This window comes from Heterocephalus glaber, unplaced genomic scaffold (genome assembly GCF_053883595.1).
Source record: "Heterocephalus glaber isolate CG9 unplaced genomic scaffold, H.glaber_assembly_v1.0 deba00000546, whole genome shotgun sequence".
NCBI lineage: Eukaryota > Metazoa > Chordata > Mammalia > Rodentia > Bathyergidae > Heterocephalus > Heterocephalus glaber.
Genome location: NW_028258147.1, coordinates 18,608,809 through 18,636,549, shown reverse-complemented (window position 1 = coordinate 18,636,549; position 27,741 = coordinate 18,608,809). Strand labels below are relative to the sequence as shown.

General features: G+C 34.9%; 1 protein-coding gene across 12 annotated transcripts in view; it reads left to right on the top strand.

Moving 5' to 3' along the window:
• The window catches only part of St7 (suppression of tumorigenicity 7), a 331,512-nt gene that overhangs the window by 197,028 nt on the left and 106,743 nt on the right, over positions 1-27,741 (top strand). For 6 of the 12 annotated variants that reach the window (XR_015448731.1, XM_087204602.1, XM_004865259.3 and 3 more), the window contains exons 3-9: positions 394-553; positions 9,634-9,688; positions 10,308-10,423; positions 11,609-11,684; positions 13,768-13,836; positions 15,706-15,860; positions 18,868-18,965. Coding sequence is in view for 11 of the 12 variants with exons in the window: in XM_087204602.1 (XP_087060728.1) it covers positions 394-553; positions 9,634-9,688; positions 10,308-10,423; positions 11,609-11,684; positions 13,768-13,836; positions 15,706-15,860; positions 18,868-18,965 (729 nt within the window). In the remaining variant the exon portion in view is untranslated. The remainder of the gene's footprint in view (positions 1-393; positions 554-9,633; positions 9,689-10,307; positions 10,424-11,608; positions 11,685-13,767; positions 13,837-15,705; positions 15,861-18,867; positions 18,966-27,741) is intronic. The other 6 variants (XM_087204605.1, XM_004865261.3, XM_087204606.1 and 3 more) reach the window with 1 other exon arrangement.

Below are 27,741 nucleotides of genomic sequence, written 5' to 3'. Positions count from 1 at the left end.
TTGGAGGACAGTAATAGAGAATAGATTTTGATAATGTTCTTTTAGCCGTGATTATAGTTATACATTCTTTTTATTTTCAGTCAAAAGAATTATTTTTGTAAAGCATTAATAACACAGTTTTATATATTTAACCAGCCATGGATACAAACAAGCTAGTTTAAAAAGAAAAAAATCAAGGACACCAGGAAATCATGAAGCACAGAAGGATCCAGCAGATTCTTTTTGAAAATCAGTCTTTAGCAGAAAAAAAAAACACTTTAAGAACTTATAAATGTTGTTAGAATAAATTTTTTAAAAAAGTGAACAGAATTAGTAAACATACTTTATAAGCATGTGTAATGAAATCATAAATGATAACGGATCATAAACACATTTACTATTTTTCTATTTCAGATATTTGAATGGTGGTATTTTCGCAAATACGGAACATCCTTCATTGAACAAGTCTCAGTAAGCCACTTGCGCCCCCTACTGGGAGGGGTTGACAACAACTCCTCCAACAATTCTAACTCCAGTAATGGGGACTCAGATTCCAACAGGCAAAGTGTCTCAGGTATGGAAAATTTCTTACAAAATTATGAACATAAGGCAGTAAGAAAGTTTTAAAATATTAAGCCTCTGAATGATCTGAAAAATCTGTATCAGAGAAGTAGGATATAAGCATCTCAGGGAAAGGAAATGTTTACACTGTTTATTTTACTTGTCCTCCCATTTGGTGTAGCTCATAATCATTTAGATCAATGTTCCCAAGCTGAGACTAGCCTTATCACTGGTAGTTATTCAGATTTCAATGAAGGGATATATTTTCTTCCATGATAATTGAGAATCTTGTGTCTCACTAAATTTGATCATATTACTCATCTGCTTAAAACGCTTCATTAGTTACCATTCCTTTAAAGGTAAAGCCCACATTCCAGATTCCATAATACAGGATAGGCTCCTTCTAATTTACCTTGCTAACTTCACCTTTTGTCACAATCTGGTCCCTTTCTTGTGTCCAGCATTCTAGTCACATGAAGCCACTTTTCATTTCTTGTATATGCCATGTTTCTCATGACTGTGTGCCTAAAAATGTTTCCTTTTTTTGTGTGTGTTTGTTCATCTGTCACTACCCAAATTAAATGTCAATGTCTGAGAAGCCTTTTTTGATAGGTTGTACACTTCTATCTTCTTTCATTGATCCTTAATATTTTTTACCTTTAGCAACACTAATCAAATTGCATTGTAACCTTTAAGGTATGATTATATTATAGCATCTCTAGCATCTTTCAGTGTCTATTATATCTTTGAAATTCAGTGAGCAGATGAGTCCATGCAAGACCTATATGTTCTCTGTTTATAAAACAAGAAGAAAAATATAATTTCCTAGCTCAGTATCTTCATTAATTTCATCAAATATTTTCTAAGTTCTTATTATGAATCCTGCTTTGTACTGGTTCCTATTAATATAATGAATAAAGAAAAATCAAAAGTCCTTTTTCTGTTGAAATACTCTGTCTGTTCAAGGAAACAAAATGGTAAGTGCTGTGATTGTGTGAGGCGAACATACAATGCTATGTAGAACAAAGGAGGAGTTCCTCACCAAATTGAGAAGGGGCACCAGTTCTGAGACTTGAAGGGTAAGAGAAGTAATTAAAGAGCTAGTTTAGATCTTTTTCTTATACTTTATAATAACTTAAAATACATTCATAGACTAGCCAGGTTATAAATATCAATAAACATTGTACACAATTTTGTTCCTGGGGTCAATTCAATGCTCTTTTAATAGACGCTTTGCCAGCCAGACATAAGTGGTACTGGGCATCTCTTGGTACACATTTATTTCATAACTTGCATAAGAGATGGCTCCACCCAGGTAACATAGTTGTTTGGGGGTTTGTAAACACATCTATCTACCTTATGAAAAATAGAAAGAGACCTTGGCAAAACAAAATACTATTTTAAACAGTGATTCTTAAATGTGGCTTATTATTCTTGTGTGAAAAATTGTTCAGAGCTGTAGAATTTAGTCCAATACTTTTTCTCCAACTAGTGACAGGATGATATGGCTTTTTCCTTTCCTCTGTTAAAATGATGACTTTTGGGGGTGGATCTTTCAATGCTGAACCAACACTGCCATCCTTATAACAAAACCACTTTCTACATCCTGCCAGAGCTGACTTCTGATAGTTTGTTTTGTTAAACAAATTTCTATCTATGTTCATACTTTTTTCTTCTATTATCTTTATCCAGTTTTAGGATTAGCACAATGTTGATTTCCTAAAATGAGGGGAGAAGTGTTCCTTCTTTTTTCTGCTTTAATTGTTTGATATAATTTATCAGTTAAAATGTTTATGAGCCTGCTGTTGTCATATAGGTAGGTTTTCAAGCTAGGAATATACTTTCTTTAATAGGTGCTATTCAAATTTTATATTTCCTCCAGAGTTAGTTTCATTAATTTGTCTTCCAAGGTACTTCTTAGAAGCTGTCAAATTTATTTCAAAAAAGATTTTTGTAATATGCTTTCTATATCCTTTTAAATTCTGTAAAATCTGTGGTAATGTCTCCTAGATCTTAATATTGTAATTAAAAAAATGTCTAACTGATATTGTGTAACAGGAAGAAAAGGTCTAAAAGAGCAGGGGAATTGGGAGGGGTAGGGGAAGGGAAAAAAGGGAAAGGAAAACATATGAGAAGAGGAAAAAAATGGAAACAAGGTCTTTGCAAATAGGGAAGGGTGCAGGGGGTGAAGGGAGGGCAAGAGAAGGGGAAAAAAAATAAGAACCAAGAGATTCATGTAATGGTACAAGATCCCAATGATGAATGTAACTGTATTTTATACCTAAAATGTACCAATAAAGTTAATGGGGAAAAATTGTTCAGTCATCATCACATTAGCAGTTGTGGAAAATTTTTATCACTTTGCATCTGCTGTGAAGGTCACACAGATCAAATGTGTCTGCCTCAAGTTCCTATATTCTTTAAATGTAGATAATGAACAGATCAAAAACAGAAAGCATGCTTATGTAAGGGCATTCTTACATTTTCATTAAAGTTCTTTCTCCCTAATTTAAATCTCCTGATATACTTTAATGCAATGAAAAGATCATACTCTTCTTATTATCACTATTATTTTGCTCTCTTTTATAATAGGTCCCATGGTTAAGCCTATTTTTTGCAAGAGGCAATCTACGCCCTTTAAAAAATATGTATATTCAGCCAGGCATGTACCTGTAATCCCAGCTAGTTGTAGGGCTAAGAAGGCAAGATCGCTTGAGCTCACTAGTTCTAGACCAGCCTGAGCAACATAGCGAGACCCAGTTTCACAAAAAAAGATAAAAATATAATAATAATAACCATGGAAATTCTGTTTTATTTCTATGAAGTTTTTACCTTTCTAAGAGTGAACTTTTGAATACTGTTCCACTGATATTTACTGAGTACGTCCTATGCATTCCATATTTCTCTTCATTTCCTGTATACTAGATATAGCATTTATGGTCTGATTTCATAAAATCATTTAAATAATTATCTTTAGAAAGTGGGAATTACCTTGTCTAAGTATATAGTTAGGGCTCGTTCTGCCAACTTATTCCTTATATGTGGGCTTTAGTATGTGGCTAACTCAATTCAACAAGCATGTATGCTAGTATGGAAGTACCAGATACTTGGAAACCACTTCCCATTTCTCTCTGTGGTATTTATTTTTGAATCAGACAAAAAACTGTGTAATACATTATCCACATTTATCTCTATTCTTAATACTTCCTGTTTCATAATTTGGTTTCAGTTAAGAATAAATGAAAGAGAAGATCCACAACTGAGGGTAATCAATGAATTTCCTTGAAATAGATGAATTTGTTTTAAAATTCCTTATTCCTCTGTCTCAGTTACTTTCTCATTTCTGGGACAAAATACCCAACACCTTCACAAGTTAAAAGAGGAAATCTTTATATCCGCTCCCAGTTTGTAGAGGTTTCAGTCTATAGTTAGCTGGCTCCAAGGCAGGGCAGCATGGCAGGGGAGAAACAGTGCACGTAAGTCATGCAGAAAGCAGAACAGTGAGCCTCCCTTCTTTCATTCCCTTTTTATTCCACCCAGGCTACAAGCCTATTGGTTGGTGCCACCCATACCAGGGTGGGCTTCTGTTTTCAGTAAATCCATTTAGCCGCACCTAGACTATGCTAAACCAATCAGTAGACTAATTCACTTATTGCACCCTTAATTCAGTGTCACACACCCATGATCCAGCCACCTCCAAAAGCCTTGCCTATGAGTACAGGAGACTTTGGGGTGGCAGCTAGTTATAAGCCATAGCACCTTCATAATAAAAAAAACAACTATTTTGTTAGTAACAGAAATGTGAGGCAGATTTTCTTGGAGCATCACAAGACACATCTTTGCCGAATCTTACATGAAATATAATGTGACTAAAATACTTCCACAGACATTAGTAAAGGTAGCTTAATAACTTTGTTTATTTAAAAGATCATCTTAAAAGTTAAAATTAAATTGAAAGTATCAGTGATGAACATTTATCTATCTGAAAACGCACTGTAGCTCTTTCCTTAAAGAATCATTTGTTTTGATTAAAATCTGAAAGACCTGGCCTACCTGAGAATGACTTGGGATGTCAGTGGTAGGGTGAGGAGGGGTGTGTTATGGTTAGAAGGAAGACTGTGTATTTTAAAACCTTTAGTGATCTGAATACAAACTTGCTCAAAGTTTGCAGTGATCGATCGTTGTCTGTGGGTGAGTGGTTAATTACACAGTTTCTTACTGTAGCCATGCTTCAGTTTGTATGGTGGAAGTTAACATTTGTGAAACTTTTACTTCCATTTTTTCATTTGTGAGCTAAACTGCTGTTTTCTTCCTAATAGTTTCTGATAAACTTTGCTGATATATTTCATCATTTCACCATGTTTTTCACTGCCATTTCTTAATTCAGTACAGCTGATGAACTAATGATGCAGAGTGATTTAAAATCTGACCAACTTCTCCCTGTCTTAAGGAAGGGAATGCTCAGAGCTCAGTAACATTCTCAGTTTGTGACCCTCTCCAGACTTTCTGCAAGGTCTTTAAAGCCAGATCTCTAATAAAATGGAAAAGGCCCAAAATAGTTTTAGATTCTGGTGAACATTTAATAAACTTATTTTATGATTTCTACATTATTTGCTAGAGTTGATTGACTAAAGTCAGAAATGACCAGTGAAAAATATATAACAGATGCAATTAAAGACAACCATCTTGGCAGTATTCTTGGAGACAATAGTATACTATCTAATATAAAGCATTTCAATAAAAATGGCCTTAAAACTCTTCATAGAAGAATTTGAAGCAGTAACATATTTGTTGAAATGAAAGTTATTGTTGCTTTGTACCTTTACTTATGATCTTTTATCCCAATGCTGTGAATCAGTTAAGGATCAGGCTCCCCACCCCCTACCCCCACTAGCAGTATGGGGATTGGAGATTGAACCCAGGGACTCCAGCTAGGCAAGTGCACTGAGTTACATCTCAGCCCTTTTGTTTTTTATTTTGAGACAGACTCTTGATAAGTTCCCATGCTGCACCTCCTGCCTCAGTCTCCCACGTAGCTGAGATTATAGGGGTGCACCACCATACCCAGATGCTAATTGTACTCTAAATGATTGTTTAGAGTTAATCTATATGATATAGAGGATTGAGTACAGTATTTATTTCTGAGCTATCAGAGCTAATAAATAGAGACACAATCACATATGAGAAATCCATTTTCATGTAGGTAATCTGATTGTTGTAATACATCCAGTGAAACTTTAGCTAGGGCTTTTGTTGTCATAACTTAGAACAAAAATATTTAAAAGTCCCTAATGTTTCCCAGAGGAGTTTTCAAAACTGTTCCTCTAGTAAAAAAATTGAATTACGGTCACAGGATTTTCAAAAGTGATGTTACAGGTTAACAGATTTGTTGTATACAATAATTAAGAGTTGGGAAGTCTGGACACCAAGCCTTAATCTTATTTACTATGGGGAAATTATCTTTCTGTTCTTTCCTTTTTATTTTGCTCTTTTATGTAGGGGGTATAGATGACTTGAACTTTAAGCACTTTTGTAGAAAGGATGAATGAAAATCAAGCTAACAGCTATGACAAAAGTTGCTTCTACTGTTGTTTATAATATGGCTTTCAGGTTGAAAGTTTTAGGAAGAGATGATAACTCTCTAGTATATAAAATCTTCCTAGGTTATGATAAATAATTTATATATTTTGGAGTTCCCAGGAATGGGGATTATCTTTTTAAAAAAAAATTCAAAGAGAAAATGTTTCAGACTTAGATAAACTAGATGTAGAATAATATTTTTTCCATGTGACCAAAAGTCCTGTGATGTTAGAGCCCCTTGGCTTTTCTGAAAATTGACTTCTGGTTTTCTGTGAGCACTTTAACAAAAGGAAAAGTCTGTGGCTGTCTCGGAACACTTGCTCCCTTCTATACAGCTCTGCAGGCGAATGCTGCAGTGTCTTGTTAACCTTTTCACTTCCTATGAATTTCGGGCTGTGCCTACCTTTAAGTCATAAGCTCTATCTGTTTCTGTAAACTAGAGCCTAGTGCAAGGATTAATTAATAAAAACTACTTAATATGTGTTTGAACCACACACTCCTGTGAGTGATAGGGTGGGAATTTTTTTTTTTTTGGTACCGGGGATCGAACTCGGGACCTTGCGCTTGCGAGGCAGATGCCGGAACCACTAAGCTAAATCCCCAGCCCTGGGTGGGCATTTTTGAGGAATGGCTGAATATGAAAAGCCATGAAGTAAGCATGATTGCTATAGAAGGTTTTAGTATGGATGGATAGAGGGAAGGCTGCAAAAAGGATTGGAGCTCACTCTTAGAAGTTCTTAATGGTGTAAGCATTAGCTTTTATGCTGTTTCCCACCCAGAAGCTTATAAGGATCCCATTATAGCAAAGGAGCAGGTTTGTTCTGTAGATATTGGAAACTAATCAAGTGCTATTTCAATGTTGACCACTTCCTTTTTATACTGTTTGTCCATATCATGAAGCCATGTCAGGCAGCCTGATACTTGTGGGGTATGCTTCCTAGAGTGATTTCTGAGTATGAGAGTTTTTGTAGTAAAGATAAGATTGTGGAACAGAACATCAAAGAAGACATTAATGTAGGTCTGACCTAATTTAAAGTAAAACTTTGATGTGGGTATATGCATGATCTCTTTTTTTTTTTTGGGACCGGGGATCGAACTCAGGTCCTTGTGCTTTTGAGGCAGGAGCCCGAACCACTGAACTAAATCCCTGGCCCCTAGACTGCTTGTTTCTAAAAGGAAAATAACCTGTCCCACATCATCAAGGTAAAGGATATAATTTATTAAAATATTTCTTCTGTACCTCTTTAGCACTTTTTTTTTTTACTTTGATCAGTTTACGTCTGTTATAATTATTTAAGTCTTCATTTCTAAGTTCCAAGGATGGTCAAAAAACTGAATACAGAATACATATATGACACCAATGTTAACAAAGTTGTTTTTTTTTTAAAGTTCAGTTCTCTAATAGAAGCCATAGAAGCCTTATTTCATAATGTTTGCTGCACCCCCTGCTGGCCGTATTGTGGTACTTCCTAAATAAAGTTTCTGTCCTTTCTGGGGCACTACTAGTGAATGGATGGATATACACAGTATTTATCTTTGGAGTTATTTTTGTTTTGAAATACTTTAATTTCATTCCATATATAATAGAGTTTATAATTTAATTGAAGGTGACTTTTCTAATTTGTCAATTCTTGTATGAACAATGCTTATCTTTCCACTCAATATAATAATGCAATTGTTGGAATCAAAATATTTGCCATAATCTTTTTGGTAATATTTCATGTTAAACTCAGTAGAGGAGGAGGAGGCATTTTCCCCAAATGTCTCTACATTATTATAAACAATTACACTGTGAGCATCCTTGTACATACATCTGTGTGCATAGTTATTATGTGCTAACTATGAAACTGGAAACACTTGTGAGGCTTTAAGAAGAGCACTTTAAATCTTGAAAAAGAGTATTTCAAGGAAGAGTTGGCAGTGGTGAGGTCTGAAGAGTCCTAACAGCCAGAAAGGCAGCAGTCGTGGTTATTTGGCCTCAAGTGTGCCTCAAGCCAGGATCTAGAGTCAGGGTGTTTCTGAGTCTGCTAAGGGGCTTTATGTTTGCAGAAAAAGTAAATATTGAAGGGAACCATAATTTTCTAATCAGTGCCAGGTGAAGTGACAGCTCTTGAGCCTCAGTTTCTTAAGAGTGAATTCAGAGATGTTGCACTAAGAAAAAGTGATTTCCTATGACAGGTTAAACTAAGTGACAAAAAAGTTTAGTGCCATTATTTTATAAACATTGAGTAAATTAAAGCAGGATTCTGTCCTAATTTAAAGATTCCCTCATTCTGCATCTTCTTTAAATGGAAACATCTATTCCTCTTATCTGTATACTCTTCGTTCACTATTTTAACAAATACTTACTGAGATTATATACAATATTCTCACATTGTTTTAAGTTCTCTGTTACCACACTGTATTATAATTGATGGCTTACTTGTTCCTCCACTGGATGCTCAAATTCATGCTCATTGGATGGATGGATGAGTGGATGGATGGATGGGTGGGTGGAAGGATGGATGCTAGACATACGGGACAGGGTAAAACCCTAATGAATCATCACATGGCCTTTAACTTCCTTGAATTTTGCAATAATTTGTGTGTGTGTGTGTGTGTGTGTGTGTGGTTGAGTGTGGTTTTGGCTGGTTATATACACACATAGATGTTTTGACTAGGGTTAGCTGATTTTATTTTCTAATAAAACTATATTCATCCAAGGTAATCTAGTACTGTGAATCAGTAGAAAGTCTTAATCATAGGGTGTTTTAAAAGAAATTAGCTTATTAGACACACATTTGCAGTAACAACCTTAATGGTACATACTGACTTTTCTAAGTTAAAGTCCTATGCTTCTAAGTTTTTATGGTCCTTGCATAACAAAAGAAACATAATTGATTAGTATCTAACATGATATTGGTATGATGATTAGTATATGTGTTTGTATAAGTAAATAACATTAAAATGCTTTCAGATAATTTATTTTCATGGCATTTCAACCTACAATAGTGATAATTTTATTAATTTCAGGAAGTCAAAAATGATCTAGTGAATTATCCCAAAATCAGAAGTAGTATAGTGCTTAATTGTCTAATAGTATAGTCCTTAAATAAGAGTCTACAGCTCTGTGTATTATAGTTTAAGTTTATTTTGTCATGTATGATGTTATTGTAAGATATATTTTAGAATAATAGAATTTTTACTTATACCTGCACCTTTTGCCTATAATTTTATAAGTAAATTCATAGAATCTGTTCAGATCAGAAATAACTATGGAAGTTTGAACAAGCTGATTTTGGCATGTACTTTCATTTGGTAATGAGGACACTTGCCCCATAGAGAGTAGGCAAAACTTTCCAAAGTCCTAGTGCCTGAGCCACATTTTCTGATTAACCAGTAAGTTTTTCTATGTTGTTTCCTATGTTAAGAATAGAGAATAAAACTATCTTATCAAGTACCCAGGAAGAGTGCTTTGCTGAATTAATTAGCTTGTAATTATGTGTAACATTTCCATATTTCCCTTTGTTGCAGAATGCAAAGTATGGCGAAATCCACTAAATTTATTTAGGGGTGCTGAGTATAATCGGTAAGCATTTTAACAGCTTGGGACACAAATGGGTCTAGTTCAGAAAGCAAAGACAGCAGCAAATACTTTTGCTGGTTCATTTAGGGGTTGTATAGTGGTATTAGTGCTTCTATTTTTTGAATACTATCCTCAAATATTTTGATTTTTCTGTTTTATGAGTGGCATAGCATTAGACTTTGGATAATGTACAGAAATATGTAGTTTTTAGAATTTTTCTGCTATAATTATTCTTTTTAATATCTATTATACAATGAAAGCATTTTGAAGCTTACCTGGAACGTGATCATAAATTTTCCAGAGAAGTTATGTGAACATTTAATTTAGTGAAGTAATTAGGCAAATTAGGATTTTCATAGCTTTTGGAAAATGTCATTCATGATCCTAATTAGGGAAGTTTTTCCATCACCAAGGGTTAGTAAAATTTTAAGGCAAGAACATTGGGAAAAATGTTTACTTTTTCCTGTATGTAATTCCTGAAGCAGAACAGGATGATTAAAAAAAATTTTTATTTATAACTTTAGTCATCAGTTAATGGTTTATATTTTAATTCATCTGCAGCTTACTGTTTAGTATGTCTGACTTTACTCTCAAAACTATCTGACTATCATTTTTCTTACAGATATACTTGGGTGACAGGACGAGAGCCTTTGACTTATTATGACATGAATCTCTCTGCCCAGGACCACCAGACATTCTTTACTTGTGACTCGGACCATCTGCGTCCTGCAGATGCAAGTATGGAAAATCCTTCAGACAGTGCTGGGTGGGAGGATTTTTTAGCTTGTCTTAAATATTAAGTTTACTGCTTTCAGAATATCTGCCCTATTGAACCCACTGCACAACATACTAACTTGCTGATTGACTAGTAAAACCCAGAATTCTGACACTTAAATATTGAAATATTTATCATGTACAGTGAAGTATCAGTGTAGAAGTGGAGTTTATTTTAATTTAGAGCATGATTTAAAACAATACATCAAAGTTGTGTTGATGTATTTTGAAGACATGTAAGTCTGACATGAAGCTAATTAAATTCATAGTTGAAATAGAATGAAGAGTTATTTCCTTGATGATTTTCTAATTAGAAATTAGGATTCACTGAATCCTAATGAAAATACAGTATTTTAGTGACATTTATGCCTGTTTATAGGTTTACTAGCATTAAATGGGAGCATGGCTTTGGCTACTGGAGTCCATGTGTATTTTCCATCCTAGGGAAGATTTTGTTTAGCATACATTTCATACTGCTCAAGTTCCAGATATTTCTACTGGTATATTTTATGTTATTAAACTGAAAGTAAACAGGTGAAAAAAATCTTTTAAAAAAGAAAGTTCTACATGCTTTTAAGAAACTCACTTACAAAATACAGTAAAATTCTTGAAGCAAATTAAGAAAATTGTTACTTTTTTTTTTAAAAAAGGTACTTTTTACCATGGCAGAACATCATAGTATAATAAATATTACCAACCATTGAATTTTTTACAATATATTCACAAAATGCTCTTGATTTGCAGGCAAATTTGAGAAACAAGTATACATGTGAAACAGAAACCTAAAGCACGTTTTATTGACGCAACTCCTAATCTTTCAAATGATTCCAAATTATTCTAATATCCAGAGCCCATAGCAAGGATGTACTTGGGAAAATGATCAGTAGAAACTATGCTGTGTCTAAATAAAATGAAATTAGTACCAATTCCGTTTCAAAATGTTTAAAATAACATGTGTTCTCTAATACCCAATGATGCTATTGTGTAATAGAAATAAAATCTCTCCTAGAGGTCCTTTTCTTTGGAGATTTGCCCTGACCCTCTTAGTAATGAAATAGTTTCTTGTAGCTGAAAGCTATTAATGAATCAGTTTGGTCTTCCTAATCATATATACCGATTGACTTTCTTTTTTCTCTTTTTCTAAAATAGTAATGCAGAAAGCTTGGAGAGAGAGAAACCCTCAAGCTAGGATTTCTGCAGCTCATGAAGCCTTGGAGATAAATGAGTAAGCAGGGGAGGGCAAATCTTACTGTTGAAAAGGAAATCTCCTCTTCTGCTGAGTATATTCAGTTGCTATTGATGGGATACTTATACTGGACTATACACGTGAACTGCGGGGGCGGTTATCTAGGGGGTATGTTTTATAAAATTTTCTTAGAAAATTTTATGGACAGCCATGTGATGGTGGTTTTAGTCAATTCAGGGTCTTTACCATGATTTTAAATGAAATCCTTTAAAGGCTATCTCTGGAATATTGTGAGGACATTAAATAAATATAATTCTGTATATATATAAAACATTTTGACAGGGAAATTCTTCCAGATGTAGAAAGATCATGTGTACTGTCACATTTTCTGGGAAAACTTCTGTTAGTGGGGAAACACAATGAAGACGTTAGATAAAAAATATTTTAAAAACATTTTAAGATCAAGTCAAAGATAAGAGGAAATGTTGTCCTTAGTGTTGTTGAACATTCTATGGGTTACCAAGGAAGGCTGGGAAATGTCTTCTGGAGATCTCAGAAAATGAGAAAGATTCTTAAAGTTAGAGTCATAAAAACATAGGGTTGGCCGAGACCTTAAAGGTCATTTAGCTCAACCACCCATCTGGCACTTGAATCACCTCAACACAATTCTTGCCAAGTGGTCATTGTTAAACTATTTTATGATTTTTCTGAAAATGGTTACAGAATCTTCTCCAGAGATCTTAGAGAAAAAAAAAAAAAATCACATGAGAGTTGGAATCCTACCATTGTAACAAGTTGATCTGTATGATTTCTTTCCACCTTCTTATCTACAACTTTGATATGCCTGCCTTCTGTGTTGTCATCCATGTTTGTAAGAAAAGGATCAGGTCCAGAAACAGAACCCTGTGAATGATATATAGAAACTATACTACAGGTTCATGGATCACCATTCTCCGGTATTATTCAACCAACTCCTAAGCTACGTAGTTATAGTGTGATTCAGTCTGTGTTTCTCCATTTTGATCTTAACAATGCAAGTTATAGCTGTGGATCATTAATTTATAATAAATCTACTAGAGAAAATGAAACTAGCACAGCCTGACTTATGTACTCTTAGTGAATCAAAGCTGGCTGCTAGTGGTTATTACTTTCTTTTTAACATGCTTGGAGACCATCCTTTTTATTAATCCATTAGACTATCTTTCTAAATCACTCTTCTATAGTTTTAGAAGTCAGCCTTCTTCCCTTTTCTAAAAATGTATACTGCATTTGTCATTTCATCTTCTTTTCATCCTTTGTAATTCCCCAGCTATCCATAGAGAGCAATTCCATGGCCTGCCTGCAGGGTCTTTTGGCTTTCTGGGATTTGCCCATCCCAGTACAGTAAGTCATTTAGAATTGATGAGTTGTTTACTGTCTTTATCTTTTTACCTTCCAGAGTTGAATTTCTTTTCTCCTTTTCAGTCTGACAATCATTCTTCTTGATAAGAAGTCAGGAACAAGATAGAAGTGAGAGAGTTTTTCTTTCTTTTTATTATCTACCACTGTTAACTGTAAACTTTCCTTGATTTGCTATTGTTTTTTGTTTGGCTTTTTGCTTATTTGTTTTTGGTATTGTTTTGGAGAAATGAGAGTGTTGTAGGGCCTTAAACAGAATTTACAAACATGGAGTAGTTGTCTTTAGTGGGTCTGTTTGGGCGGGGAATGTTTTTTCTTTTCAAGTCTCAGGTAATTTGCTATTTTAGCTCTCATAAATTCTTTCCACTTTCCTATATTGTTTAATAACATTCACTTTTTCCATCTTTTTTTACACATCCTTCAAAAATCTGACCAGTGAGAGGTCTCTGTGAAGCCATTTTGGTTACTTAAGTCTACCTCTCTTTTCTTCCCAAGAGGATCATTTGTGATTGCAGTTACAGTTGGATATTTGGAAGCTGCTCGATGCTCTTAAACCATTTTTCCTTTTGAGTCTCATGCCATTGAACCATACTTCTTTCCTTTGAATATTTTGAAGCCCACCTCCCCTTCTTTGATTACCTTAAACTCCAAAATGACATAGTAACTCTCTCTGAATGTTCCTACCAATTTTCATTTCACCAACTATTTTTTTCTTCTTGGTCAGAATTAGGTCCAGAGTTGAAGTTCCCCTAATTGCTTCCTCTACCATCTGGGAGATAAAATTGTTACCAAAGTAAGTCAAGAACCTGTCAAGAGTGCCCTACTTCTAAGCAAGTGAGACTTCTGGCAGATACCTGGATGGTTGACACCCCCATTACCACATTTTCTTGCTTCTGTATGTGTATTGTGTTGTGACAAGGATGCATCATCTATATCTTCCATCGAGCTGAGCAGTCTGTTCTGTAATCCCCAACCATTAGCACTTCTATTTCTCTCTTCTATTTCCTTCATTCACAAGCTCTTAGCATGTTTTTACCCCAGACTCATGAGTTCCCACATGGATGTTTGTTTCTTGGCCAGTAGTGCTACTCTGCCTCTCCTCCTAAGAATACTGTTTGAAATGTAAATAAGTAAAGCAAGCAAGTGAGCCTTAACCATTCTTGAGTTCCCAACCTACCAACTGCAGTCTTATAGCTAGTTCCTCAGATACTGTATCTACTACTACTCAGTATTGTAATCTCAATTTTCACATCATTACCCTTAGCCCATGTTTATATACAGGCATCTGAAGCCTAAAGTGTTTCTTCTGATGTCTAGCCCAGTTATTTTCTCCAGTGAATCACTGGACAGTTTCTGCATCATTACTGTTCTTTTCCAAGTCATATATACTGCCCTTCATAGTAATTGCTTTTTCAGCTTTTTTTCTGGGCATTTTTTTGCTCCCTCACCACATTCAGTTTGAAACACCATTGCTGGTTCCTGCCTAAGAGGGATTGGCTAAAGAACTTTTAAGACCCCTCCTTAAGGATAAGTTCAACTAGTGATCCCAAACCTCACACTATCTGTTAAGTTCAGGCTGCTTATTCTACCTGGCTGTTACAGTTTATGAATAGTAACATTCGGTTTTACGTTCTGTTTATTTTTTCTCTTGTGGTGACATGGAGATAAGTAGGGAAATGACCACAGAGAGACAATGAAGAAGAAGAAAAGTAAAGGGTGGGTGCAGATCAGAACCTGTGTGATCTGTTTTGGCCTCACCATTTCCCTAGTAGTCTCCCTTTCATTGGCAGTGGGTTGTTCTTTATATGATTGGAAGGTTTAAATTTTCAAGAGTTTTCTTGGTTCTTTTGTTAACTGCATATCCTTTCTGGTGTCCTATCTTAGAGGGTAGGAAAGGATTATGTGAGATGATATATGTTAAGTGCCTGGTACAGTGCTTAATATACTAAGCAACAAATGGTAGCTTGTCGTCAAAGGCATAAGATTTAACTCTTCCTAGCTACTGTGGCTGAGTCAGATCTTAAGCTCTTCAGAAACATCAGTACCTGTACGTTCTTCTAGTGTTCTCCGAAGCAGAAAATAAGTGCTGTTTTGAGATGTTGAAGCAGTTTTTAAAATGAATAACTTGATTTAATTAATTTCTCACTCTGAAGAAATCCTTAGATTGAAGAAAATTTGTGTTTAGTAAATGAAAGTAAAAATATATGAACCTCTGACTTTGTTGGAAGGAGATATTTAATGGCAGCTATTATCATTGCCATTATTGACTGATTATTGAGCATATACCACAGGCTGGCTACTGTACTGAGCATTTCACATGCATCACCTTACTTTACCTTCACAACAGACTGTGAGCAAATATATTCTATATTGTTCTATATCTGGGAGGCAGAGTAATAACTTGCACAAAGTGACACACTAATGAGGGGCTGAGTTCATATGTGAGCCCACACCCCTAACATTACACATCCTACCTCCCAAGCTAAAATATAGACATTTCTTTTGTACCATTATTTTGTGTCAGCAGCTGCAAACGGGTGCATGAACCAATTGGCCACTCTGCATGTTTTGGCATAACCCCTTGCCCTTCTGCATGAGCTCCTATACTCTATTACTGGCTCTTGGATTTTTAATTGATAGTGGCTATTATCCGAATGGACAGGTGTGCAACTGCTTACATTCTCTTGGCTGAAGAGGAAGCAACAACCATTGCTGAAGCAGAAAAACTGTTTAAGCAGGCCCTGAAGGCTGGAGATGGATGTTACCGGCGTTCTCAGCAGCTACAGCATCATGGATCCCAGTATGAAGCCCAACATAGTAAGATTTCCTCCAGTTTGATGTGTTTGGGAGAGTTGTAAAGTGAATAATCATAGCAAATTTTAAGTTCACTTTAAAATTTGATTCTCTTAGATTAGAATAAATATTGGCTTTTGCTTTTCTTGGTTTTTAATACCCCTTCTCCTTTTTACATGAGCACTTGGTACACAACTTCATTATGTTTATGTTCACAACATTCTTTCCTTCCCATAGACTCCCAATGCCAAAAATAAAAGGTAATAACCTTTAGCAGTAACCTTATATCTTCCCGGAATTTGTAGGTATTTCTGTTGATCAGTTGCTTCCCTGTCTCATAATTTTAAGTCTCAATTCAGAAAAAAGACTTAAATTACTGTTATCAAAGGTTTTATCTTATACATCTTCTACAGCATAAATTGAAATAGGAAAATTAAAAATATAATATTGGTGATTGTATCAACATTTAGCTCTTATTTAAGAAACATTGATAATTGGCTTCTACAAAGAAAATATTTTTAGTTCCTAATATATATATATTTTTTACCGGGATCAAACTCAGGACCTTGTGCTTTCAAGGCAGGCAGTGGAACCAGTTACTAATTATTTTTTGTATTAAAACAGTGCTTTTATTTAAGATAACTTTTTGAAATCTGAGACCTTTCACTTTTGTACACTAAACAGAGTCAGTGATATTATGAGGGAATAGTGTAGAAATAAGACAAAAATATTTCTGGAATTCTCTGAGCCCTTGACTTATTTTTGTTGGTTATTTAAGCAGAACTCAGTGGTCCTTCTGGGAGAAAAATGTTTTCATGTTCCAGCCAAAATGTGGGTTGTTTTCTTAAGGTGGAATTGTTCTCATTTCTTTCATCCCTCCTTCATTTTGGAGAGTATGAAAAACCTCCTTCATACTTGAGATTTTGCAATTATATTTTAATATTAAACTTGAATTTGGTAGGAATTGACTGCATTAATCGCTATAGTGAAGGTGCCAGGAAGATCTTTGCCTTACACTCTGTGTATACATAAGCACATCCACATACAGATTTTTATTTTTATTTATTTTTTATTTATATATTAATTGGTACATTTTAGGTATACATTACATTTACATTTATCATTGGGTGTTTGTACCTGAACATGATGTATCTTAGTTCTTATTGTTTTCCCCATTACCTATGTGCCCTTCACCCCCACTACCCTTCCCTATTTATATAGACTTTGTTTCTATGTTTTTTTTCTTTCTCATACTTTTTCCTTTCCCTTCTTCCCTTTCCCCTTCCCCTCCCGCCACCCCTCCACCTTTGGACCTTTTCCTATTTCAAATTATCAATCATTAATTTTAACCATTTTCATCCTTTTTTACACTTTCAGTTTCTCACACTAGAGATACTATTCAGTATTCACATGTGTGTCCTATTTATTTCACTTAAGAGTATGGCCTCAATATGCATCCATTTAGGTATAAATGACTCTAGTTTCTCGTTCTTTATGGCTGAGTAGTACTCCATTTTATAAAAAAAAAAAAATCTTCTTTATCCAGTTTCCAGTTGATGGGCACTTGGGCCATTTCCAAACCTTAGCTATTACAAACTGCTGCTATAAACATAGGTGCATATATATCGCTGTGGTATGATTCTTTTAATTCTTTGGGGAAGATACCCAGTAGGGGAATAGCTGGGTCAAATGGGACCTCTAGTCCTAGTTCTTTGAGGTATCTCCATGTGGATTTCCAGTCTGCACTTCTACCAATATTTTTTATTTTTTGGTATCGGGGATCGAGCTCAGGACCTTGCGCTTGCAAAGCAGGTGGCGGAACCACTGAGCTAAGTTCCCAGCCCAGATTTTTATTTTTATTCTGTAGTGAGTTTATATGTTAATGAGGCCTCTAGTCAAATCTATATCTTGCTTTTTAAAAAAAGTATAACAGTACATTTTGAAGATACATAGTAAATTCTATTTTGTGAACTAAATGGCAATTAATACATAAAATTATATAACTTAAGAAATTTTATTTTTTTTATCCTCTAAATTAAATCCTTTCAACCTGTTGCCTAAGTCTACCCAAAAGAATATAATCACATCTTTAAAATCATTTGTAGGTACTTGGCAGATTTTCAGCACACATCTTGTTCTCATTGTTTAAAACTTGAAATGTTCAGACGTTTGTCTTAACATCTTTTAATAGCTACATATTATATGTGTGCTTAATCTATAACAGGTGTGTCATATTTTTCTCAAACATGGTAATTTTATTGAGGATTAAGCATATGCATGTTCTCACTGATCTGGAAACATATCCAAGAAGACATATAATTAAATGAAAGATTAAGATAAGAAGTTGTTGATGTACTTTTTAAGGGCCATTTTAGTGACCATTGTTATAACTATTTAGCTTGTCAGTGTTTTCTCTAACACTAGAGTCGTTTTTCATTTTGTTGTATACTCTTGTCATATCTGGAATGTGTTATATTTCCATCTAAAATCGGCTGCTTTGGGGACCTGGAGAAGATTATGATGTCACCAGTGTTAGAGAAAGAATAATATAAAACAGAAGTTCAAGATGAGGCTTCTCTGGACTTAATGTCAAAAATGAAAAAAAATAATAGTTCATCAGAATGCAACCTGAGATTCACCTCAGTGCATCTTTACCAAAAGCATGCACCATTGAAGAGTGTGGAATTTTCTTGATTATGAACTGAATATAATGTGGGTATATTTATGTCCCAGAATTTTGTGGCAAAAGATTGTATTTATTATCAAATATTAGCATCCTAATTCAAAAGCATGGATTGCATATATGGGTACATTATTTGACCTTTAGAAGTCTCAATAAGATTACTCTGTATTCATTCTGTTATTAACAAAGCTGTCAGTGCTTCTGGCAGTAAGAAAAAGCTGAAGGACCAGTCTCTTCATTCTGAGGTTTTTCTTTAAGGGCAAGGCAAATGAGCCCTCTGTGTTTTTTCTTGCTGCTCTACTGAAAGCTCTTGATTTTTAAATTTTTGGTTTTTTATATCTCCTTTAGGACGTGACACCAATGTCTTGGTCTATATCAAAAGAAGACTAGCAATGTGTGCCAGAAGACTCGGGAGAACCAGGGAAGCAGTGAAAATGATGAGAGATGTGAGTCTGAATTTGTGTTTGGGATCTGTGGAAATGTTTCTGGGTTACAACTGTAGATCCCACTGAATGGACCTAACAGACAGATGATGGTATGGTGGTAATAGGCTCTTGAATCAGCTTCCAATTGACTAGATGAATGATCTTGGGCAAGTTACTCAACTTCTGTGCCCCAGTTTCCTCATTTATTAGATGAGATAGCAATAATAGTCCCTCACAATAACTCCTTAGGATCGCTGTAAGAGTTAAATAAGCTAACACATGCAAAGCTCTTATTAGGGTGACTGGTATATTAAAAAAAAATCAATAGATGTTCTCATTAGTGAACCTTTGGGCCTATAGCTGGAAACCAATAAGGAGATCAGCATTTTAGCTAACTTTTCTGTGTGGAGTTGTTAGGAAGGTTTGAATAAATTATGGATCAAATTGCTACCCTCAACTTTAGTAATATGAGCTAATCCTATCATAGTCATTTCAAGCATTTTCCTAGATTCCTTTGGGGGGGGGGCAAGGAAAAAAACACATGTCTTATATTTTATCTTTAGATTATTGAGAAACAAGGTACTTTATCAGTTGTAGTCAACATAAGAAGAAGAAAGGGAATATGTAGGAGTCTTTCAAAGAAATAGAACTTAGGGAGTTTATTGTGTAACTTCAGAACAATAGTTTTAAGAGAAACTAAAGAACTTTCACATTTTAGTTGTTACTGTTAGTAATAAATACTTTTCATAAACTGAGTGTGAATTGTATTTATAAGTCAGTTTCTTTTAAAAACAATCTTAGAAAAACCTTTGTCAGAATTCATTCTTCCACTGTATTCCTGAATTAGAAGACATAGATAGCTGCCCTTTATAAAAACAGAGAAACCAAGGGGCAAGATAGAGGTGACATCTTGCTCAACTTTGAGTTCATAGAGTTGAGCACAGGACTGTGTAAACTTAGCCAACCTTTTCTCTGCTTGTCTTTGCTTGCAAGTCAAGGTCCATCTGTCTTATTCTGCAAGTTATAGTACAAGAGGAAGGCAAAAGTGAGACCCAGGCTTGGATCTGCCTACTTCATTAAGCAGCAGTGTAGTCCTCAGATCTGATGAGAGAAATAAATGGAGGAAGATTATGAAAATAATATATGTTCAAATAGGATTAAATCCTTTTGATTGAAGGAAGAAGAATGTTTTATAGCAGTAAAGCTAATTTTAAGAAAAGGAGATTTCTGTGAGACATGAAATTGCTCTCAAATCTTCTTAGCTTACAGAAATTCCATCCCTGATATAACAAAGAATTCTGCTATCAGTTTCTGAAGGAGTGGGAACTTTATGAAGCATGCAGTATTTATCTTAAACTGTTTCAGTCATGTAAACTTTTAATGCAGTGTTGTGTTTTTATTGTCTCTTCTTAACTCTAATTAGCCTGAAATAGGCATGCATGGAGAAGCAAATTTTAATGATTTTATTTGTTATAAGCTTAAGCAATTTAATAGGAAAACAAATTTTGACTTTTAATTCCATTTTTAATCAGTTTCATTCTGCTTACCATTTTTAGTATCTTACGTAAAAAATCTCGTGATTAACATCAATACTTTTAATACCATATATCTACTCTGATTTACTTTTTAATTTAACATGACTTTATATTTATAATCCTTTAAATTGACCTAACCCAAATAATAGGTTTAAGAAGAAAGTCTAGGATGCAGTAGAAAAAACTGGGCAGGCAGTCAAAAAACCTGGTGGTGAATCTTAGCGCTGCTCTTTACTAGCTTTGTGGTACAAGGCAACTTACTTATTATGGACATCCCATTTAGTCTTCCATAAATTGAGGATAATGATTCATACCTAAAATAGTAATTAATAAGGAAAATTAGATGAGGTATGTGAAAACACCTGGCATACAATAGGTATGTGTATTGGTTAGCTTTCCTGTTGCTGGGACAAACTGTCACCCACAGTTTAAAAGAGGAGAGGTTTAATTTGGATCATGTTTTCAGAGGATTCGGAACATGATTGGGCTGCAAGACAGAATCTTCATGGCAAAAGGGTGTGACAGAGCAAAACTGTTCAGTTTATGACAGCCAGAAAGCAGAGAGGAGGAACAGCCAGAAACTTGCTTTTCTACTCAGCTACGTGTTTTAATTCAGTGAGGTTTAAAATCACCATTAATTAATGGTCATTTACAACATTTTCCTTTGTTTTTCTATATTACATAAGCTATTATATAATTTGTTGTTCTCCTCATGGACATCTTGGGAATAATTCCGATTTTCTTTTTTTAAATTAAATTTTAAAAATTAAGTGTATTTTTATTTTTAACTGACTCACTAATGATAATACATATTTACAGGGTACATTGTGACATTTTAATACATGTACACAGTGTATAATGAACAAATCATGGTAATGAGCATATCCATGAGCTCAAACTGATTATCTTTTCTTGAATGAATTAATCCAGTGATCTCTTTCTCTATCTACATATGTGTCTACATATCTGTAGGTACCTTTCTGTATCTACATATGCACACATACATATTTTATCCATGTTTATATCTATATAGATAGGTATGTTTCTTGCATTACATTTCTAAAACAACCTGTCATATTCTTTAAATACCAATACATGTTGCCTTTTTTTCTGGGTTTATGGAAGACCCCAGAGATGTGGGCCCTGCTGATGTGTAAATAAAATATTAGTAGCATCAATGAAATGATGATGAGGTAAATGTACATTGATTCCTTAGCTTTAAGATTTGTGGCTTCTCATTTTCTTTTTTTATTGCTGTGTATTTATAATACATAATAGTTAAGTTCATAGTGGGGAATTGAAACACGTATAGAACATTTATCATTTTGATTACTTTACCCTTCTCTCTCTCTCGTTCCCCTGATAGCCTTCCCCATCTCCAAATGGTCTGCCTTTTGGTATCTTACCATCTCTATTTTATTTATTTATATTTTAGGTTTCTCATATAAAACAACCTATGTAATATTAAACTTTCTGTGTCTGAAATATTTCACTTAACATTTTGGTCTCAAGTTCCATCCATTTTCCTGCAGGTGATATGATTTTATTCCTGAATAATATTCCATTTTGTAGATAAACATTACATTTTCTTTAGCCATCCATCTGTTGATGAGCATTTAGGCTGTTTCCAGAGACTAGTAACTGTGAACTGCACTGCTGTAAACATGGGTATCCATGTATCGCTATAGTATGATTGCTTTATTGATGGGAATGTAAACTAATATGATGACTATGGAAATCAGTATTAAAATTCCTCAAAAACCTAAAAGTAGAAATTCCATTTGACCCAGCTATACCTGTCCTGGTTATAGTCCCAAAAGAAGTAAAAGACACCATACTATAGCAGCTTCTCATTTTCTAAAGCAACATGTTAATTGTTTTGAATCCCTAGGATGTTTACTTTAACTAGCTCTCTTTTGTAATCAAGAGCATATAAGGGCCAGGGATTTAGCTCAGTGGTTTTGCTGCCTGCTGTGCAAGCACAAGGACCAGAGTTCGATCCCTGGTACCAAAAAAAAAAAGAGTATGTAAGTACCTTACTGCTAGACTTTTGGCAGTGGGCAGAAGCTGGCATAGTATCTTTGGAACTTCACTATAAGGTGGTATTTGTTATTCAAATGAAAGAGTTAAATTTTCTGCTTTCTTAAATTTAAGGAAAAGTATATGTATTTATTTTCATTTTTGGTGATTTAACATTTGGTAACAGTTAACATTTGGTATGTAACATTTTTCTTTTTAACATCTACCTAAATCGTAGCCTAAAGTTTTTCCTCTATTTTTCCTTGGCCCCATTTCAGTCAATTTGGAATGGAATTCATAAGATTGATGACTGTGGTTGGCCCCCTCAAGCATGCCCTGTCAGACCTAGTGTGGATAAATTGGTATAGATGGGATAGTCTGCTCCTGTGAAAGAACTTACAAGTTCCTGTTGCCCAGGTCATTTGATATAGAGCATGGTTTCTCAACCTTGGCACTGTTGACATTCTGGGTCAAATAATTATTTGTTGGGGGAACAAGAGGGAGTCTGTCTTGTGCACTTAGGATGTTTAGCAACATCTTTGGCCTTTACCTACTAAATGCCAATAGCAATGTATGTTACTACCCAGGTATCTCCAGACATTGCTAGATGTCTCTAAGCTTAGGAGGGGGTGGTGGTGACCATTCTGCATTAAGAATCACTAGTCTAGAGAATCCTGAGGTGTGTACATTGCTTCAAAGGCAGACATTGAGTTTTTATCCATTTGTAGTCAGAACTTCCACTATAGATGGGCTCAAGGCTTCAAAACACCCCTTGGCTTGACCATTGTTTGGTGGGCTGTTTTGCCCAGATGAGATTCCCTAAGAGGGAATAAAATGGGCAAGAAGAGTAAAGGAACTTGGAAGCTTCAGTGGAGTTGTGGTGGAAGAGCTGAGAAAGAAGGAGGTCTGATGTGGGTAGTGCTCTTTGCTCCTCTGATGTGCTTCTGGATCATTGTTTGCCTCGATTCTCTAAAATCTGCAGCTCCTTAAATGGATGCATATTGAGGCCATACTCTTAAGTGAAATAAATAGGGCACACGTGTAAATACCGAATAGTTTCTCTAGTGTGAGAAACTAAAAGTGTAAATAAGGATTAAAATGATTAAAATGAATAATTGATAATTTGAAATAAGAAGAAAAGGTCCACAGGGGTAGGAGAAGTGGGAGGGGAAGGGGAAAGGAAAGAAGGGAAAGGAAAAATTGTGAGAAAAGGAAAAAATGGAAACAAAATCTTTGTAAATAGGGAGGAGTGGGCGGGGGGAGCACAGGGAATGGGGAAAAAATAAGAACCGAGATACATCATGGACAGGTACAAGCACCCAATGATAAATGTAAACATATTGTATACCTAAAATGTACCAATAAAAGAATTTAAGAAAAAAAAATCTGCAGCTCCTTTGAAAGTCAGTCATAGGTTCCCTGACTTTATCACCTGTTTTCTCTGCTTTTTGTAGTTTTCTTCACATCTTTGAGCCATCTTCTTCATTGCTGTTTCTCTCTTTCTGCATCACTACCTTCTTTCCATATCTTGCCTCCCATTTAACTTAGATCATCAAGTCCTTCTTGAAACATTTTATTCACTTAATTTTGGGAAACCATGCTTTCTTAGTTCTCCTAAGATCTTTTCCACAACTTCTGGAAGTGTTGAAGTGCCCCTTGTCAGTCCTGAGTAACTATATTTGGTCTCAGTTTGAATTTGCAGCTAACTACTGACAAATATTTCTGCAGTGTTTCATGTGTTCTAGACATTATTTTAAGCACTTTACAAATACAAACTCTTTTAATTTTCCTTACTACCCTTGACATAAGTTCTTGTTCAAGATCACATAGCAAGTGAGTATTTCTGAGAGAGTGGCCTATTAATCTACTGTGTTAGAGTGCCATGCCGGCTTAGTACTCAACTCATAGTGGTGGTGTAGGGATTTAATAGAATAGTTCATGCAAAGCTCTTGGCACAAGATTTCGTGAATAGTAAGTACTCATTGTTGCTATTCTGATCATTATTGTCTAAATTGTATCATCAAGTAAAAAGGCAAAGTATAAATGTTAGGTGTAATAGATTCCATTTTTCAATCAAAACTGGATGATAATAGACCAATGATTCTGAAACATTCTGGTCTCAGAACCCCTTTAAAATTATTGAAGTTCCCCTAGATTTTGTATATATGGGTTTATTTATTGACATTTACCATTTACTTAACTTCTAAAGTTAAAACTGGGAAATTTAACAGTATTCATTTAAAAAATAACAGTTACAACTATATTGCAAATAGGAGAAGGACCAAGAGGTGGGAGAAGTGAAGGAGGTGAGGAAAGGGGACGTAAAAAGAATTAAGATGTGTTATGTACATGTACCAGTTCACCACAGTGAATGCAATCATTATGTCCTACAAATGTGTACTAACAAAAATTTGAAAAAGGCAAATATGGTACAAACTAACACAAATGACATTTATATGAAAAATAACTATTGTTCAATATCTATTATTAAAATTAGTGAAAGGAGTGATGTTGTTTTTGTGCTTCTGCAAATCTCTTCAGTGTGTAGCTGAGTAAGAGAGTCAGAATTTCTACTCAACATTTAGTCTACTCAACATGTGGCCTCTGGGAGTGCCACTGTGTATAATCATGAGAAAGGAAGAGCAAAAAAGAAAAAAAAATACTATGAAAATAATTTTGAGTAGAATTCATGGTTTGTCTGGGTGATATGTGAAATGAGTACAAAATAAAACCTTGCAGTGAAAAGAAGGAAGAAAATAGTTTTGATCTGAGGACCCCTGGAGAGGTATTAGGAAACCTCCAGGAGTTCCCTAATCATACTCAAGAGCCACTTGTGTTAGCAATAAGAAGAAACCTTGAAATATAGAAAAAATTGTTAGCAGTAAGGTTAGAGCTGTCTATTTTGTGTATTTGTGCAATATTGAGTTATAATAAATATTTTCATTTTCTTATGATAATAAATATAAACTTTAAAAATAAAGACTGAGAGCACTTTCAAAACAATGAAATAGTGGATAGAAAACACAGTAGTCAATGGGGAAGACATAGCAAAACATGGATATGGTGAAGAAAAACTTCATCTACTTAAAATTTTAGCTTAAAATCAGATCTATGAGCTACCAGGTAGATTGGTTTCACAGAGCTGTTGTAACAGAGAACCACAAGCTAGGTGATTCAAACAAAAGAAATTTATTGTCTCACAATAAATTGAGGCCACAAGTCCAAGGTGTGGCAAGGTATGGCAGGGCCATACTCTTCTGTAAACTCTCTTGCAAAGAATCCTTCCTTTTCTAACTTCTGGTAATAGCTGGCAATCTTTGACCTTCCTTAATTTACTCCAGACTCTGCCTCTGTCTTCACAGGGCATTCTCCCTGCTTATCTGTATCCATGTATCCAAATTTACCTCTTCTCATTTGGACAACAGTCGTACTGGATTTTTTTTTTGTTGCTGTTAATCTCATCCTACCTTGATTATGTCTACAAAAAACTCAGTGACCAAATAAAATCACATTGATAGGTCCTGAGATTTCAATATACCTATCCTGAGGACCCAGTTTAACCCACTATAGCCATCATGTACAGATACTGTATATATCCTTTCATTCTTTCTAAAACTTCACTGCTGTATCAGGTCAACCAAAAGCATGTTATGTGTCTTTCCCTTGCTAAACCCGTTGTCAGCCTAAGTGCTAAGTATCCTTTTCTGTTTTGGTTTTTTTTTTGGGGGGGGTACCGGGGATCAAACTAGGGACCTTGCGCTTGCAAGGCAGGCACCAGAACCACTGAGCAAAATCCCCGGCCCCTCCTTTTCTGTTCTTACTTTTGGCTTTTTATAAAAAATAAGCAGAAGAAGCTGTAGTTGGTTACCCCATTGTTGGGCTTGTATCTTTTCTGCATTTTCACCATCTACAGGGTTTTCAGGTGAGATTTAAAGAGTATTTTCAGTTTTCATTATCAATAACTTACATAGTGAATAGTGCTTGACATTCTGTTAAGAAATTTACATAATACTATCTCTTTTAATTCACACACACCATGGGTACCCTATTAAATTATAAAGGAAATTTATACTCATGGTAACAAGTCAAAGAATAAGGAAGTTATAATGTTCCCTTCACTCCTATAATTCCATCTCACAGAGGTAATAAACACTTTCAGTTTCCAGCCTCCTTTCTTGGCTTGTATAAATACGTACCTGATCATGTAAGGTTTTGAGCAGAGTTGATTTGTATTTTAACATATTTATCAACAAATCTTTATCCCAGGAGAAAACTAAGTATTCATAGGGATGCTCAATTTCTGAGCATCTTTGGTAGAAGCTCCCTTACTCAACATACAAATTTTAAAATGATGCAGTGCCATTTCTCTTGACCTCTTTTCAATACATTTTATCATTATTCTCAGTCTTTATCTTAAATCACTTATTTGTGTGTGATACTTTCAATAAGGGAGATTAGGGTTAGGTGAGCAGAGAGAAATTATTGTTATTATTATTATTTTTTTGGTACCAGGGATCGAACTCGGGACCTTGCGCTTGCAAGGCAGGCAGTGGAACCACTGAGCTAAATCCCCTGCCCTTGTTATTATTTAGCCAGATTTTAAAAGGGTAATTGAAGTTCACTAGATTTGGAGCTTCCTGAATGCAGATAATTTGTTTTTCTTGTGTGTTCTTTCCAGTACACAGAAGAGTCTCATTTTGACAGAGGCAGACCAAAAAATACTGAGTTGGTAAATCCAAGTTGTGTCTTGTGAATTCCCAGTTAATGCTTTGTACCTTTGACCTTTGATTCCTAGCTTCTCACTGATGTTGATGATGATATCTCTTTGTTACTGGTTTGTTTTTTTACCTTCCTTAAAAGTGGTAAAATACCTGGACTTGTTTATTTTGTTTTGTTTTTCTGGCAGTGGTGGTGCATGCCAGTAATCTCAGCGCCCTGGAAAGCTGAAGGCATGAGAATCACAAGTTCAGTCCCAGCGTGGGCAATTTAGTAACTTAGCAAGACATTGTCTCAAAATAAAAAAATATATATAAAAAGGGCAGAGGATGTAGCTCAGTATGAAGGCCCTGGATTCAATCTCTGGGCAGGGGATAATATTTTTCAATTGATGTACATTGAAATGAATTCTACCTAGAAAATTATTGTAAATATTCATTATATATCACTTTTAGGTAGAAGTATCCTGGAATATGAGTGATTGGTCTTTGGAAATTCACTTAATACTATTAATTGTTTGAGGATGG